Genomic DNA, 15,246 nt, shown 5'->3' on the forward strand with positions numbered 1-15,246 from the left:
TTTTCTCATTCTTTCCTTCCCTCCCTTCTCAGGTGTCGTCCCAGGACCCTGGTCGTGCTCCCCTCCTGTTGTCAGCAGAGTGCCAGCGGAGTGGCACAGTGACCCGTGTGTCCCTGGACTATCACTGCTGCCCGGCCACTGCCCCCTCCACCCAACTCACTGCTGTGCAGGTGCTGCTACCCCTCGACCACACCGCCACAGACCTGCAGTGCCATCCCCCCGCATGCTGGTGAGCAGGGGGAGGTGGGAATGGAAGGAGGGATGAAAGGATAGAGGGAAGGATGAATGGGTGGGGAGTGGGAGGAGATATGGGAGACAGATGAAGGGTGGATAAATGGGGAGAACAGGAGAATGGGCGGATGGTAGAAGGTCGAGAGAGAGGGAGGATAGTGGACAGGGTGGGCCTCACTGACCCTTTGTCTGCCTTCACAGGAATACGAAGGAACGACGGCTACTGTGGAAGCTACCCAACCTCTCCCCCACCAACCAAAGCAAAGGTTACTGACCTGTCAACACACCCATCTCATTTAATGGCCACATATCTGTCATATTCTAGCTATAGAACTATAAATGCAGTATAATGTACATTTTTACAAGTCTAGTCTTTGACAACATAATTGCATTGAGTGCCACCCTTTTCTCTATTTTAATATGCAGCCTCTGAAGGTATCAGTCTTAAATATCAAGATTAGCATATGAAAGCTGAGCAACACTGCTATTTATAGGCCTTACAAATAGAGGGAAGTTTGGGGAATATAAAAGCCTGAACATCATAGTTTATAGGCAGTGATCAGAATCTCGGAAAGGTTACAATAACTGCTTTCCTGGTCATCCGATCCAAATACCTTTTTCTCCCACCTTGGAACAGTGCCTAGAGAAAGTATTCATACCCCTTGATTTATTCCACTTTGTTGTGTTACAGCCTGAATTCTAAATGGATTACATTTTTTCCTCACCCATCTACACATTATACCTCATAATAAAATAGTTAAAACATGTTTAGACATTGACACATTTATTTTAATTAAATACAGAAGTCTCATTTACATGATGCTGCATTTAAAACCTCTTGGAACTACCGCTCCCGTATTCGGGAGAATTGTCATCAACTGACACTAATTAGCATAACGCAACGGACAAAAATATTACTAGAAAATATTCATTCATGAAATCACAAGTGAAATATATTGAAACAGCTTAGCCTTTTGTTAATCACCCTGTCATCTCAGATTTTGAAATTATGCTTTACAGCCAAAGCAAGACAAGCATTTGTGTAAGTTTATCGATAGCATAGCATTATGCCTAGCTAGCAGCAGGCAGCTTGGTCACGAAAATCAATCAAATGAAATCGTTTAGCTTTGATGAGCTTCGGATGTTTTCACTCACGAGACTCCCAGTTAGATAGCAAATGTTCCATGGCAAACTTTTTTTATAATCAATCCAAGGTGTTTTTCAAATATCTATTCGATAATATATCAACCGGGTCATTTGGCTTCTTTGTAGGCGCGAGAGAAACAATGGCCGCATTTGTCTTTTACGCACAAATCACTCAGAGCCACCAGGTGACTACTTACGCAATGTTGTCGCTCACGCTAATTTTTCAAAATAAAAGCCTGAAACTCGTGACACTAGACACATTAGGGTAGCCATAGAAAAAGGAATCTGGTTGATATCCCTTTCACTGCTGCATAGGAACGCAGAGGTTTCTAAATAAGTCACTTCCTGATTGGATTTTTCTCAGGCTTTCCCCTGCAATATCAGTTCTGGAAACTTTAGTGTTTTCTATCCTAAGCTGTCAATTATATGCATATTCTATTATCTGGTCCTGAAAAATAGCCCGTTTACTTATTTAAAAAAAAATGAAAATAGTGCCCCCTAGTTTCAAGAGGTTATTAAATGAGGGACGCAAAAAACATCATTATCAGTCATCATAGAGGGACAAGAAAGACCGACTGCAAAAGCAAGCCAGCACGGCGGTATGCGCTGCTATGGGGATTTCAGTATAGAAACAACAGCCGGTGCAAATCAACATCCGGTAGAAAACTATGCAACGGCAGACTGCAAAAGTTGAATTATTTTCACTGTGGTGGCAAGTCTTGTCTACTGTGGCGGCTGACGGCATTCATCTTTCCACATGTTTTCAATGGGATTCAAGTCTGGGCTACTCAAGGACTTTCACATTCTTGTTCTGAAGCCATTCCAGCGTTGCTTTGGCTGTATGCGTGCGGTCATTGTCCTGATGAAACGTAAAATATTTGCCCCCAGTCTATGGTTGTTTGCACTCTGAAGCAAGTTCTCATCAAGGATTTGCCTGTATTTGGCTCCATTCATTGTTCCCTCTTTCCTTACCAGTCTTCCAGTCCCTTCTGCTGAAAAGCATCCCCATGCTGCCACCACCATGCTTCAGAGTAGGGATGATGTGAGCTGGGTCTGGTTTTCTCCAGACATAGTGCTTTGCATTCAGGCCAAAGTTAAATTTTTCTTCTCACCAGACCACAGAATCTTTAGCCTTATGCTCAGTCTTTCACATGCCCTTTTCTCAGGAGTGGCTTCCTTCTGGCCTCTTTCATAAAGCCCAGATTGGTGAAGTGCTGTAGAGACTGTTGCCCTTCTGGCAGGTTCTCCCATCTCAGCCAAGGAACTATAGTTCTGTCTGAGTGGTCACCTGGTTCTTGGTCACCTCCGTGACAGAGGTCCTTCTTGCCCGGTTGCTCAATTTAGTCGGACAGCAGCTCAAGGCAGAGTCTGGGTCGTTCCATATTTTCTCAATTTCCCAATGATGAGTGGTCTTGGAAACTTTCAACACTAGAAATGATCACAAATATATATTGGCGATCTACGGACAGTTCTGACATGCACTGTCAGCTTAGGACATTATATAGGCACGTGTATTTCTAAAATCATGTCCAAACAATTGAATTCACCACAGGTGGACTCCAATCAAGTTTAGTGACATCAAGGATGATCAAAGGAAATTGGATGCACCTGAGCTCAATTTGGAAATTAAATATTTCTCTATTGCTAACATGTCTAAAAACATGTTTTCACATTGTAGATGGGTGAGATATTGAATACATTTTAATTCAGGCTATAAAACAAAATGTGGAATAAGTCAATGGGTATTAATATTTTCTGAAGGCACTCATTTCAGTGGCCAGTCTGGCCACCAATTGGCACATAGGCAGAACCACAAGTCAGTGTGATTAACTTGATCCTGTTAGTGGAGGGGAACTGAAGAATGTGTCACTTGTTCCAGGCTCTGGCACTCTGTGTGCTAGCTGGCAGTGTCTAGAGGTTCCTCGCGGCCCTCCCCCCAGCCTGGCAGTCCAGTTTGTGGGATCGGGGGCCTCCCTTTCAGGCATGGACGTGGAGCTGGTGGGCAACCGTTACCGCATGTCCCTGGTAAAGAAGAGATTTGCCACAGGTAGAGTAACATGTTACTAGGCCTGGCCAATAAGATACAGTATGTGGGTCCTGGAGTTTCACAAGGTAGTATGACATTATCAACTTCACACCTTTGTCTCCTTGGCAGGGAAGTACATGGCAGGCTGCACCTTGTGAGGAGGAGTAGGAATGCCCAGGTCCCCATTGGGAGTTCCTGGAGTACACATTGCACTTTTAGGCCTCTGGGCCATACCAACCTAGTCGCCCAGGAGGGAGAGAACAGAGACTAGGATGGTTTTGACTTTGGGACCACACAGCGGGCTCACTCTTTTTCCCACAAACTTGTGACCAAACTCATTTTGGGACCTAGACTTTTATTTTTGTATCTTTCAGCCTTGCGTCGTACATAATCCTTTTCTCTTTGTACTGAATCTTGTTCTGTTTGCATTGTGTGCCTTTATATCAGGAGTTAAACTGGATGTATGAAGTTGGTTTTATTGAAGAGAAATTGTTTATGAATAAACATACTACTTGTCAAATAGAATTGTCATGCATTTTTCCCCCGAAATATTCCATGTCTGAATAGAGCCCTCTGTCTAATCTGTATCGCTAAAGGGTTGCAGATTGTGATAGAAATGTAAAGGTAATTTCCAATCGATCCGACATATGCACCATTTACCGTGAATGCGGAACATTCAATTTAAAAGGCAATCACACTTAATCATTGTGAGTGGTTACAGTAATAAGTTAATTTGCCAGGACACAAATGCTAGTGAAGATGTTTCATTTGACATTGATATTTAAGAAATAAAAGCTTGGCCAAAAAGATGGTATAATACCAATTTATTACACATTGACCAGTACAAAATACAGTTGAACGATGCAGTTTGTTACAGACTTGTCTGCCCTCGGGCTAGGTAAAGTGTAGTCAAGAACAGGTTTAAAAATACATAAAAATAAGGGTTCAAAATACAGAAGAACCAGATCTAGTTCAATAAAAAAATTATCCTCAGCCAAGTCAAAACAGATTTACAAGAAACAAAGTACACAGAAATTACTTTCCAACGCACTTAAAGGCAAAGTACTGTGACAGGCACGGGTTACAAAGAGCCTTCAATAACTCAAGCTCAGGATTCTTATAGCTACCACAAAATCTGAGGGGGAACAGGGGAAACTCAACCAAAAGTGTTTAGAGAAAAACACTCCATGTCGGTTGTAATTTCCGGTTGAGCAGACATATGCAAAAACATTTCAATCACACTATATTACTGATTGACTCCAGCCCTAAATCAGCTATAATTTGTCATAAATAGAAATGGAGATTTTCTCAATGGGCAAGTGACTGCCGATTTATAGGGCATTTACACCCCAAATATCAACGTTGTTTGTTAAATATTGATGTGTTGACCAGATGACACAAATTATCAAAAGAAGACAAACGTTTGCCTCACACATCAGTCCCAACCACTAAATAATCAAAGCAAGGAGGACATCCCCCTTTAAAAACACAAACAGTGCAGTATGGGGAGAGCTAAATGATTGGGGAAAGACCAAGCGATACAAAAGGCCATTGATGAACACAGATTTTTTACATCATATTAAGAAAGTTGTATTTTAAAGTTTAACAGTTTGTTGGTTTTGCACAAATCAGCCCTCCTACAGTATCATTGTACGGCTATATAATAAAATCAGACTCAAAAGCTGTTAACATTTTCATATCAAGCAATATGAATGATGAAACATGGATTGGGAGATTCTGCATATGTCCTTCCAATTAATATAGAATGAGTCCATTTGAGTAACGGTAAGGGGAGAGCCTATCTGAACAGATGCAACTACAGTTTCCTTTAAGGGTTTTGGCTTCGGGGATCCAACACTCTTTCACGTTTTGTTAAATACATACTATTTTACATCCCTTAAGAAATTTGACTTGACCCAGACATACAGCTCCACAAAATGGTTGCCAGATACCTCCAGTTAACCAAGAAGGTAGATCATCATATATATGTACAATCTGGTGGTCTCCTGAACACATTCCTCCACTCCTTTCAGTCTTTAAAACATATCTAAATGTCTCATCAACATAAGAGGCAACTGGCTTGTCCTAGACTCTGGGGCGTGACATCTAGAAACACCCTGAAGTTATACAGTCATGGATCAATGAGACTTGTGTGCATCCTGAAATTGAGTTTCTGCCAAACGGCATCATAGAATCGTTATCATTTGAATGAAAAGTGATATATACATGGAAAAGGTTACTTGAGTAAGGGGGAGTTGGTAGAATTATAGTTGCCTCATAAGAACAGAACAGCATAGAAAAGGATGAGGTAACTAATCATCTCATATGGCCAGGGTGTTAAGAGGTCCCTGCCTTCCAATCAACTATGAGACTAGGGGCCTACTGACATACCCAAGAGTGGCCGCGCTGGTGGGAGAGGGACAAGTCCTTTGCGTCAGTGGGTTGCATCAATGTGGGTTGAGCTGCCAGTAGCAACAGAGGCAACATGTATAGTATACTCCTACAGGTTTAAAAGGTGCTTTAGAATGTCTGAGGTTCTGAAACAATACATTCATACTGCGGTAGAGGCACAGCTGAGGGAGGAGATAGACATCTGTAGTAGTGGCGGTTAAAGAGTTATCTAAGGCACTGGAATTACACAGCTAATAAAGGATAAGATACACACACACACCACTCATTCAAAGTTACACGTATCCAACATCGGTACTGCACAAAGTCATCCTGAATCACAGTTGCAAAACGGGAACAAGTGAACGGAGAGAAATTAGAACTGTATACCCCTGTCAGGTCAAACCAGCCCCCCTTGGTGAGCATACATTGTTTTCCCTGGGATAAAGATCCCCCCCCCCTTTAACTACACTAACTAGGAGGTGTGGTAGGGTAGGGGCTGAGCCTAGTACTCTTCTCTATATACACTGAACACACTGGCTGTGTAGCCACTCTCAGTGTGCTGTCAGGACCAGAAGGGCCCAGGGCGGCAGCAGACCTCCTGGAGTAGTGGGCTATGGCCCTCACCTCATCCGGTCTCAGATTTCCTGCAGCGAGTGGTTGATTTCGATCCTCTCTCTTTTCACGGCCGGCTCGTTGGGCCCTCGGCCCTCGTCACTGCCTATGTCACTCATGTCATCTGAGAAGGACGGGTCTAAGATGGGGAAAACAGCAGTTAACAAGAGCTAGGTAAAGTCTAGGTTTATAACACATTGAGACTGATAGGGAAAATGAGTCAGCACTAGGAGCCAGCAGGAGTAGACCTACCTTTGTCCATGAGCATCATCGAGTTAAGGTCACTGAACTGTTTCAGAAGAGAGGAAAACTGATTAGTAATGTACTAAACAAACAGGCCATATTACTCATGATCAAAAGCGTTGACCATGGAACCTGGTGTGCGATTAAATATGCATAATTATAATTTCAGTGAATTTTGCAGGAGTTCCACAGAATTGCTCAAGGAAACAGGCACATAAAAGCTCTCCCACTCACCTCTCCCATGACAGCGATGGGAGTCTCTCCGGTTGCCTGGGCGACGCGGTGCTCCACCAGGTAGAACATGTACTCATCATAGAGCAGTCTGATGAGGTGGAAGGAGCCGAAACTAGCAGCACTACGCAGGGTCAGGTCCCTGATTACCATGGAGCTGTGGGGAGGGAGTGGGGGAGAGAAAGAGGGCCATCAGAGAGAAATTACATTAACACAGCCCCACTGAGCTTGAATGTGCCCCTGCCACACAACGCTAATCACCACATTCATCAGCCTGCAAATATCCCACACCTTAGTGAAAAGCAGCTACATTTGACATTTATACTGCACATATAGTTGCGAACAAAGATATTGGCACACTTTCACTTTTCTTAAATAATTAGCTATTTCTAAAATAGGTTAAAATAAATTTAAAAAAACAGTCCCCACACCTTGTTATTGGGATTGTCAACATTGCAGACCCAATTTCATTTTTGTAAACTTAAGTTGGCATGGACAAAATTATTGGCACGGAGCTAGTACTTGGTTGCACAGTCTTTGGCCAAGATGACTGTAGACAAACGGTGTATCTTTCTGAGCTTGCTGCTCCTTTCTACTGGCAATTTTGCCCACTTGTCAGCATTCAAAGAGAATAACACCCTCCCTACAATCAAACATGGGGAGGCTCAATATTGTGGGGTTGCTTTGCTGCCTCTGGTACTGGGGGCCTTGAACGTGTGCAAGACATCATGAAATCAGCCAATTATCCAGGTGTTGAAGTGCAATGTTCAACCAAGTGTCCAAAAACTGTCTCTGTTGAAGGTTGTGAGTCTTCCAACAGTACAACAACCCTAAACACACCATGGAATGGTTCAAGAAGACTGGACTGTTCTGGAGTGGCCAGCTAAAGCCTTATTCACACTGCAGGCCTTAATGATCACATCAGTTTTGTTTTTAAATCCGTTTTGGACTAAATGTTCTTTGTCTCAACATAACAGTCTCAATGGGAAAAGGGTAACATGTTCAAAAGCGAAAACTGGAACAATATTTCAAAATAGGAACGTGGGGAATGGTAAGAGGCAATCTATAGAACACTAATATAATTTTGTGATGTCATTAAAAATGTTATAAAGGAAATACTGTAACTTGGAAAGTACACATACTATATACAGTGGGGAGAACAAGTATTCGATAACCTGCAAAATCCAGTGTTTCCTACTTACAGCATGTAGAGGTCTTTAATTTTTATCATATGTACACTTCAACTGTGAGAGACGGAATCTAAAACAAAAATCCAGAAAAATCACATTGTATGATTTTTAAGTAATTCATTTGCATTTTATTGCATGACTTAAGTATTTGATCACATACCAACCGGTAAGAATTCCAGCTCTCACAGACCTGTTAGTTTTTCTTTAAGAAGCCCTCCTGATCTCTACTCATTGCCTGTATTAACTGCACCTGTTTGAACTCGTTACCTGTATAAAAGACACCTGTTCACACACTCAAACTGACTCCAACCTCTCCACAATGGCCAAGACCAGAGAGCTATGTAAGGACATCAGGGATAAAATTGTAGACCTGCACAAGGATGGGATGGGCTACAGGATAATAAGCAAGCAGCTTGGTGAGAAGGCAACAACTGTTGATGCAATTATTAGAAAATGGAAGAAGCTCAAGATGGCGGTCAATCACCCTCGGTCTGGGGCTCCATGCAAGATCTCACCTCGTGGGGCATCAATGATCATGAGGAAGGTGAGGGATCAGCCCAGAACTAAACGGCAGGACCTGGTCAATGACCTGAAGAGAGCTGGGACCACAGTCTCAAAGAAAACCATTAGTAACATACTACACGGTCATGGATTAAAATCCTGCAGCGCACGCAAGGTCCCCCTGCTCAAGCCAGCGCATATCCAGTCCGTCTGATGTTTGCCAATGACCATCTGGATGATCCAGAGGAGGAATGGAAGAAGGTCATGTGGTCTGATGAGACAAAAATATATTTTTTGGGACTAAACTCCACTTGCCGTGTTTGGAGGAAGAAGAAGGATGAGTACAATCACAAGAACACCATCCCAACTGTGAAGCATGGAGGTGGAAACATCATTCTTTGGGGATGCTTTTCTGCAAATGGGACAGGACGACTGCACCGTATTGAGGGGAGGATGGATGGGGCCATGTATCGCGAGATCTTGGCCAACAACCTCCTTCCCTCAGTAAGAGCATTGAATATGGGTCGTGGTTGGGTCTTCCAGCATAACAACGACCCAAAACACACAGCCAGGTCAACTAAGGAGTGGCTCCGTAAGAAGCATCTCAAGGTCCTGGAGGGGCCTAGCCAGTCTCCAGACCTGAACCCAATAGAAAATCTTTGGAGGGAGTTGAAAGTTCGTATTGCCCAGCGACAGCCCCAAAACCTGAAGGATCTAGAGAAGGTCTGTATGGAGGAGTGGGACAAAATCCCTGCTGCAGTGTGTGCAAACCTGATCAAGAACTACAGGAAACGTATGATCTCTGTAATTGCAAACAAAGGTTTCTGTACCAAATATTAAGTTCTGCTTTTCTGATGTATCAAATACTTATGTCATGCAATAAAATACAAATTAATTACTTAAAAATCATACAGTGATTTTCTGGATTTTTGTTTTAGATTCCGTCTCTCACAGTTGAAGTGTACCTATGATAACTATTACAGACCTCTACGTGCTTTGTAAGTAGGAATACCTGCAAAATCAGCAGTGTATCAAATACTTGTTCTCCCCACTCTAGCTGAAGTTACCATACTATGGGTTGTGCATGTAATCTGAAAAATGTGTGTTTTTGTTGAGCGGAATGTGATTTGAGAAGTTAAGAGAATTATTTCCATAACTTTGCACAGTGAGTAATCACCACCCCAAAGTGAAGTCAGGGAACTGCCCCTTTTGAGCAAAAGGTATAAATGGGTTAAGAAAAAACCCACATTGAATCAGAAAAGGCGTGAAGCCGCAGCTACATGTTTAAAATGGTTTGAAGCTTGAACCTCAACCAGAGTTGGAGACTTAAAAAAAAAAAAAAAGAATCACCCCCCAGACAATCACTGGTATGGCTGATTAGCTGTCCTAAGTAAGGTATCTTTGAAAGTGAATTTAAGTAGGACCATCCTGTTGCTCTGCTCAAAGCATGGTATTACTCTACTCATCACCCCACTGGGAAACCATCGATACATCTGGCTAGCCTATCTTCAAAGAAACATCTACAAGAGCGAATGGAAGGAAAATCAACTCTGTAGTTGTGTTCAGGACTACATGACAAGTAACAGGATACCGGGCAACTACAAAAAAGGGCAACAGTAGAAGAATTGTTGGAACCATTTTGGACAATCAGAGCCTTACAAGCGTGCCGCAAAAAGGCCCAACTCCCTTTCTAAGACTGGCCCGTTCACCGAGAGATCCCAGGCATTTCACATAAATACATTCATGATTTCATGCTCAAAGCGGGCAGTGGTTTGTGTGCAAAATATATGGTTATTGTACGTGAGAGTATTTTCTGAATGTGGCAATATTAAGTGTCTCCGTCCCTCTTGCTCTCCAGCTCTTCTTTAACAAGCATTCATGTGGTGGCCATTCCGCTAGGGACCTGTCTTCAGCGTATTACATCTCCAGTCAATAACCAGTACAGAGTGGGTGTTTATCCTATGTTCCCATTTAATTAGCTTGTAAATAAATAATTAAACCAATTTGTGTAGTACTGAATATAAGTAAGGCTCTGGGTTTTGCAGATGCAAGGATTTTACAACTGTTTAGAATGGTGATCTGATATGAGGTTATGATTAATAAGTTTACTATAGGCGTGATAGGTAAAGACCTTTTAGAGTTTCATTCGGGAGATGGTAAATCTAAAGAACCGCTCTCGTGGTGCCCCAGATCCTAATAAGTTCATTGTTACATGAATAATTCAAACAAAATCAGGTAACAATTGAACATCGTTAGTTAGATAAATAACGGTCTTCAGATGAATGTTAAAGTAAAGTCACGACAACAGCATGATGCTGACACCACCATGCGTCATGGTAGGGATGGTGCCAGGTTTCCTCCGGACGTGATGCCGACACCACCATGCGTCATGGTAGGGATGGTGCTAGGTTTCCTCCGGACGTGATGCCGACACCACCATGCGTCATGGTAGGGATGGTGCCAGGTTTCCTCCGGACTTGATGCTGACACCACCATGCGTCATGGTAGGGATGGTGCCAGGTTTCCTCCGGACTTGATGCTGACACCACCATGCGTCATGGTAGGGATGGTGCCAGGTTTCCTCCGGACGTGATGCTGACACCACCATGCGTCATGGTAGGGATGGTGCCAGGTTTCTTCCGGACGTGATGCTTTGCATTCAGGCCAAAGAGTTCAATCAGACCAGAGAATCTTGTTTCTCATGGTCAGAGTCTTTAGGTGCCTTTTGGCAAACTACAAGCGGGCTTTCATGTGCCTTTTTACTGAGGAGTGGCTTCCGTAGGGCCACTAATGTAAAGGCCTGATTGGTAGAGTGCTGCAGAGATGGTTGACCTTCTGAAAAGTTCTCCCATGTATAGATGCATTCTAGAGCTCTGTCAGAGTGACCATCGGGTTCTTGGTCACCTCCCTGACCAAGGCACTTCTCCCCCAATTTCCACTGTTCTTGGAGACCTTCAATGCTAGACATTTTTTGGTAACTCATCCCCAGATCTGTGCCGCGACACAATCCTGTCTCGTAGCTCTAAGGACAATTCCTTCGACCTCATGGCTTGGTTTTTGCTCTGACATGCACTGTCAACTGTGGGACATGATATAGACAGGTGTGTGCCTTTCCAAATCATGTCAACCAATTTAAATTTACCACAGGTAGACCAATCAAGTTGTCAAAACATCTGAAGGACGATCAATGACAACAGGATGCACATGAGCTCAATTTCAAGTCTCCTAGCAAAGGGTCTGAATACTTATGTAAATAAGATATTTCTGTTTTTATTTTTAATGAATGTGCAAACATTTCTAAGAACCTGTTTACGCTTTGTCATTATGGGGTATTGTGTGTAGATTGATGAGGGGGAAAAAATTATTTAACCCATTTTAGAATAAAGCTGTAAGAAAAGTCAAGGGGTCTGAATATTTTTGGAATGCACTGTTTATAGATTGGGTCCGTACCTGTAGAAGGACCACTTGAGCAGGAACTGTCGTGCGGCCCTGGGAAAGCTGGGGCTACCTTCATGGGGCTTAAGGACCTGGTTGACCACGTTGTCGAGCCAGGCGGCCCACTGGTCCAGAGAGCTCTGCTGCTGCAGGGTCACCTTGAAGTCCTGCTCCAGCCGCTGGACCACGCTCTCGTCACACTGACACACCCACGACGCCTGCTCCTGTTTACCAACACACACAAAACACATCATACAAATACATACGAATAGACATACGAAGAGACATACAGTCAGAAGTCAGAACTATCAACAGGTGTTAATAGGTAGAAGTGTACCTGTACGTTGGCGAAGTCGACACGATTGAGGTCGCTGAGCATCTGGTTAATCTGAGAGGTGTTCTGCAGCACGGCGCGGGCCGCCTGGGCCAGGTGGTTCAGAGAGGTGTACCGACGCAGGGTCTGGGCAAATGCACTCACCACCGCTGCCTAGAAAATGCACAGGGGAGAGGTGATTGACTTCATCAGGGAATGTCTCGCAGTGTACTGTTACTACTGTATCTGGGAGTATCCAGGGAAATTATCAGGATGTTGGAGCATTTTCTGTACCTTGGTGCGGACAATCTCATTGGGAAAGTCGCTCATAGCTGTGGTCAGCCAGCCCTCCAGACTCTTGGCAAAGTTGCGGATGGCCTGAGTGAGAGTGCCTGCAATACAAAACAGAACATGGATAAATATAAATGACTGGGGAAGAGTATGTGTTTGATTTGGAGTAGTAATGATGGAGTGTTGTAATAGTGTTGAAGGTATTCTGGTGAACGTACTGGGGACAGGGCGCAGCACGTCAGGGATGAGGATCTCCACCAAGGCCTGGTACAAGATGTGGTCACAGCTCCTCATCCACAGCTTGACAGGCTCATACTTGCACAGAGCAATCAACTTCTGCCTGGGGATGACCCCCTCCATGTCCTCATCACTACAGACACACATAGCATACAATCACTAACAGCACGGTTTTAAATCACAGAAAACATGCATATAATGCCTGCATGTTTTTCCTAATTCAAATAGAGTACTTTAGTGGTCTGACCTGTTGGGGATGGTGGTGGTTCCGTCACTAGATGGCGCTGTTGAAAACCAGAAGGTCTGCCACAGCTTCTCAATGTAGTGGAACTGGAGGTTCATCACCACGTCCAGAGTAGCCTAGGGGAGGAGAGGAGGATGGGGAATGACAAAACACACCAAGCGGAGCCATGGCAACCAGACACACAAAGTTTCTCTGCAGCAGCCTCCCAACTGAACCCTCAGTTTGAGTCAGAGGCCAAGCTTAACGCTGCCTTCCTTCCAACCCATTGATCCCATCCACAACGAGAACCAGATTTGAAAGTGACTACGAATTAAACTCTAATATGAATTTAATGTTTTTTTTAATAACACAGATTCGAGGGCAAGGACGATACCAGTATGGCGGTATCATGGCAAGGAAACAAAACACGAGGCGGATTTAACATCTTTAGGAAAACAGCCCTAACGTTAGAAACAACAATTATGTTGTCATCCAGAGTCACATATTTTTTTAAACAAACTATATTTTTCATACAGCAGGTTTTTAAAGAACCAAAGAGTTGTCTGCTTTTCATTTTTGCCATGGAAGAAATATAGCGATACGAGTATCCACCTGGCCCTAATGATTAGTGTGTGTACTATAAGAGCTCCCTGTGACATTGGCAGGCTCAACTCCCCACCCACACGTGACTTCCTCAGTCCCGTTTGAACTCTAACTTGGAGCATGTGCTACACACTAATCAACACTCCGCTGTGACAGATTTATTATACGTAAGATTTACTAACTCACTATACAAATTTACAGTAACTTCATGGGCTAAAAGGAGACAACTTCAGTGAGAATTTGTAAAAAAGTATTTTATATAACGTTACACAAAGAGACCAAAAACAAAGGCCACAGAAAGCCTACGGTAGGTTTTAATAGCACATAATATAGATGTATGTTTTGTCTATCAGTGCTCTGTGGTACAGTGTCTCTCTTCACTATGATTCACACCATGCCCAGAGATTCTCCTTTGGCAGGACATGCTCCCAGTCTCCAGTTACAGCCCAGCACAGTATAGGCTTTCCTTCAATCACATGATATGTTTCTGCTTCCAAGAATCACCATGGCAACCGTGTTTACTGTTGCCCCAGCAACAGCTTAAACACTGAACTCCAAAACAAAAAGGAGAATTCCCCTGCCCCTACAAACAAGTGTTTCACCTCCCCAGTTTTACCACACAGGAAAAACAGCGTGCTGGAGAAAGACAGACAGGAAAGAGAGAAAGCGAAAGAGAGGAGCAGGCTGGGACTGATATTTACTTCATAATGTGGTTCCAGGCTGAAGTTTTTATTACTAAATGTATCATTCAACTCAGATGCAACAGCAGGCTTCATTGGCATGGCTGATAGCAGGATATTTGTCTCTTATCAAAAATCTACTTTGACATTAATAAATGCAAGTACGGAAGCCAAAGCCAATGAAGATGGATGTGGAGGTAATGCATTGCTTGCTTGAACAAATGTTTAAAAAAAATCTACAGCCGTGTTTCCACTGAATGCAGGGTGAGGAATACGTTCTTCCTTAAACTACACCCTGATTTGTCCTTTGTACACTTGTTTCTTTATAAATTTCAATTACCATTAATAATCCACCTAGTGTAAAGTTAACAGATCGTTGTTCGCTCACAAAGAGAAAAGCGCATAAACATTAAAAACGCACACAGCGCTGTGAGAGTGACAGAAATGCGCCGGGCAGATAAAGGCAGGAGCCCATGTGCCCATCCACAGACAAGGCAACACAAAGGCCCAGGGGGAGGCGAGCACAAAGACACCAAGATGTCCACCCAGCGAGCTGAAAGGTTAATTGGCATGTCTTAAAGGCTTCGCTGAGATGAAAGGAGGCTGGAACAAAAGGAGCGTGGTGTGGCCGGACAGAGGGAGGCCACGGATAATATCATAAACCCACGGCTTCAGAGCTTTAATTAAGCTCTTCAGGGCCCTCTCCCTTTCTGTACATCTCCTTCTCTCTGTAGCTTGAAAAGTCCAAAATATTTACATTAAACATTTCACTCACTCATCACTATATCCCATCCAGGGAGGTGGTATTCTCACCAGCCACATTCAACAGTAACTAAGCTGGTTATAGCACCAGTTCTGAAATGTAACTTCCCTCATACATCAACTAGGACAGG

At 43.4% G+C, this 15,246-nt stretch overlaps 2 protein-coding genes across 4 annotated transcripts in view; one reads left to right on the forward strand and one right to left on the reverse strand.

The window, feature by feature from the left end:
* The window catches only part of LOC135512844 (F-BAR domain only protein 1-like), a 42,872-nt gene extending 38,944 nt beyond the window's left edge, over positions 1–3,928 (forward strand). Inside the window, 4 exon segments of the mRNA XM_064935275.1 lie at positions 33–229; positions 433–497; positions 3,257–3,424; positions 3,533–3,928. Coding sequence (XP_064791347.1) covers positions 33–229; positions 433–497; positions 3,257–3,424; positions 3,533–3,561 — 459 coding nt within the window. The 3' untranslated portion in view covers positions 3,562–3,928.
* A 282-nt stretch (positions 3,929–4,210) lies between these two features.
* The window catches only part of LOC135512845 (DNA-binding protein RFX2-like), a 65,654-nt gene continuing 54,618 nt past the window's right edge, over positions 4,211–15,246 (reverse strand). For all 3 annotated transcript variants that reach the window (XM_064935279.1, XM_064935278.1, XM_064935277.1), the window contains 8 exons: positions 13,095–13,207; positions 12,829–12,980; positions 12,614–12,711; positions 12,344–12,493; positions 12,022–12,230; positions 6,884–7,037; positions 6,659–6,695; positions 4,211–6,545 (listed from right to left, as the gene is read on the reverse strand). In XM_064935279.1, the coding sequence (XP_064791351.1) occupies positions 6,430–6,545; positions 6,659–6,695; positions 6,884–7,037; positions 12,022–12,230; positions 12,344–12,493; positions 12,614–12,711; positions 12,829–12,980; positions 13,095–13,207 (1,029 nt within the window). In that variant the 3' untranslated portion in view covers positions 4,211–6,429. The remainder of the gene's footprint in view (positions 6,546–6,658; positions 6,696–6,883; positions 7,038–12,021; positions 12,231–12,343; positions 12,494–12,613; positions 12,712–12,828; positions 12,981–13,094; positions 13,208–15,246) is intronic.

This window comes from Oncorhynchus masou, chromosome 24 (genome assembly GCF_036934945.1).
Source record: "Oncorhynchus masou masou isolate Uvic2021 chromosome 24, UVic_Omas_1.1, whole genome shotgun sequence".
NCBI lineage: Eukaryota > Metazoa > Chordata > Actinopteri > Salmoniformes > Salmonidae > Oncorhynchus > Oncorhynchus masou.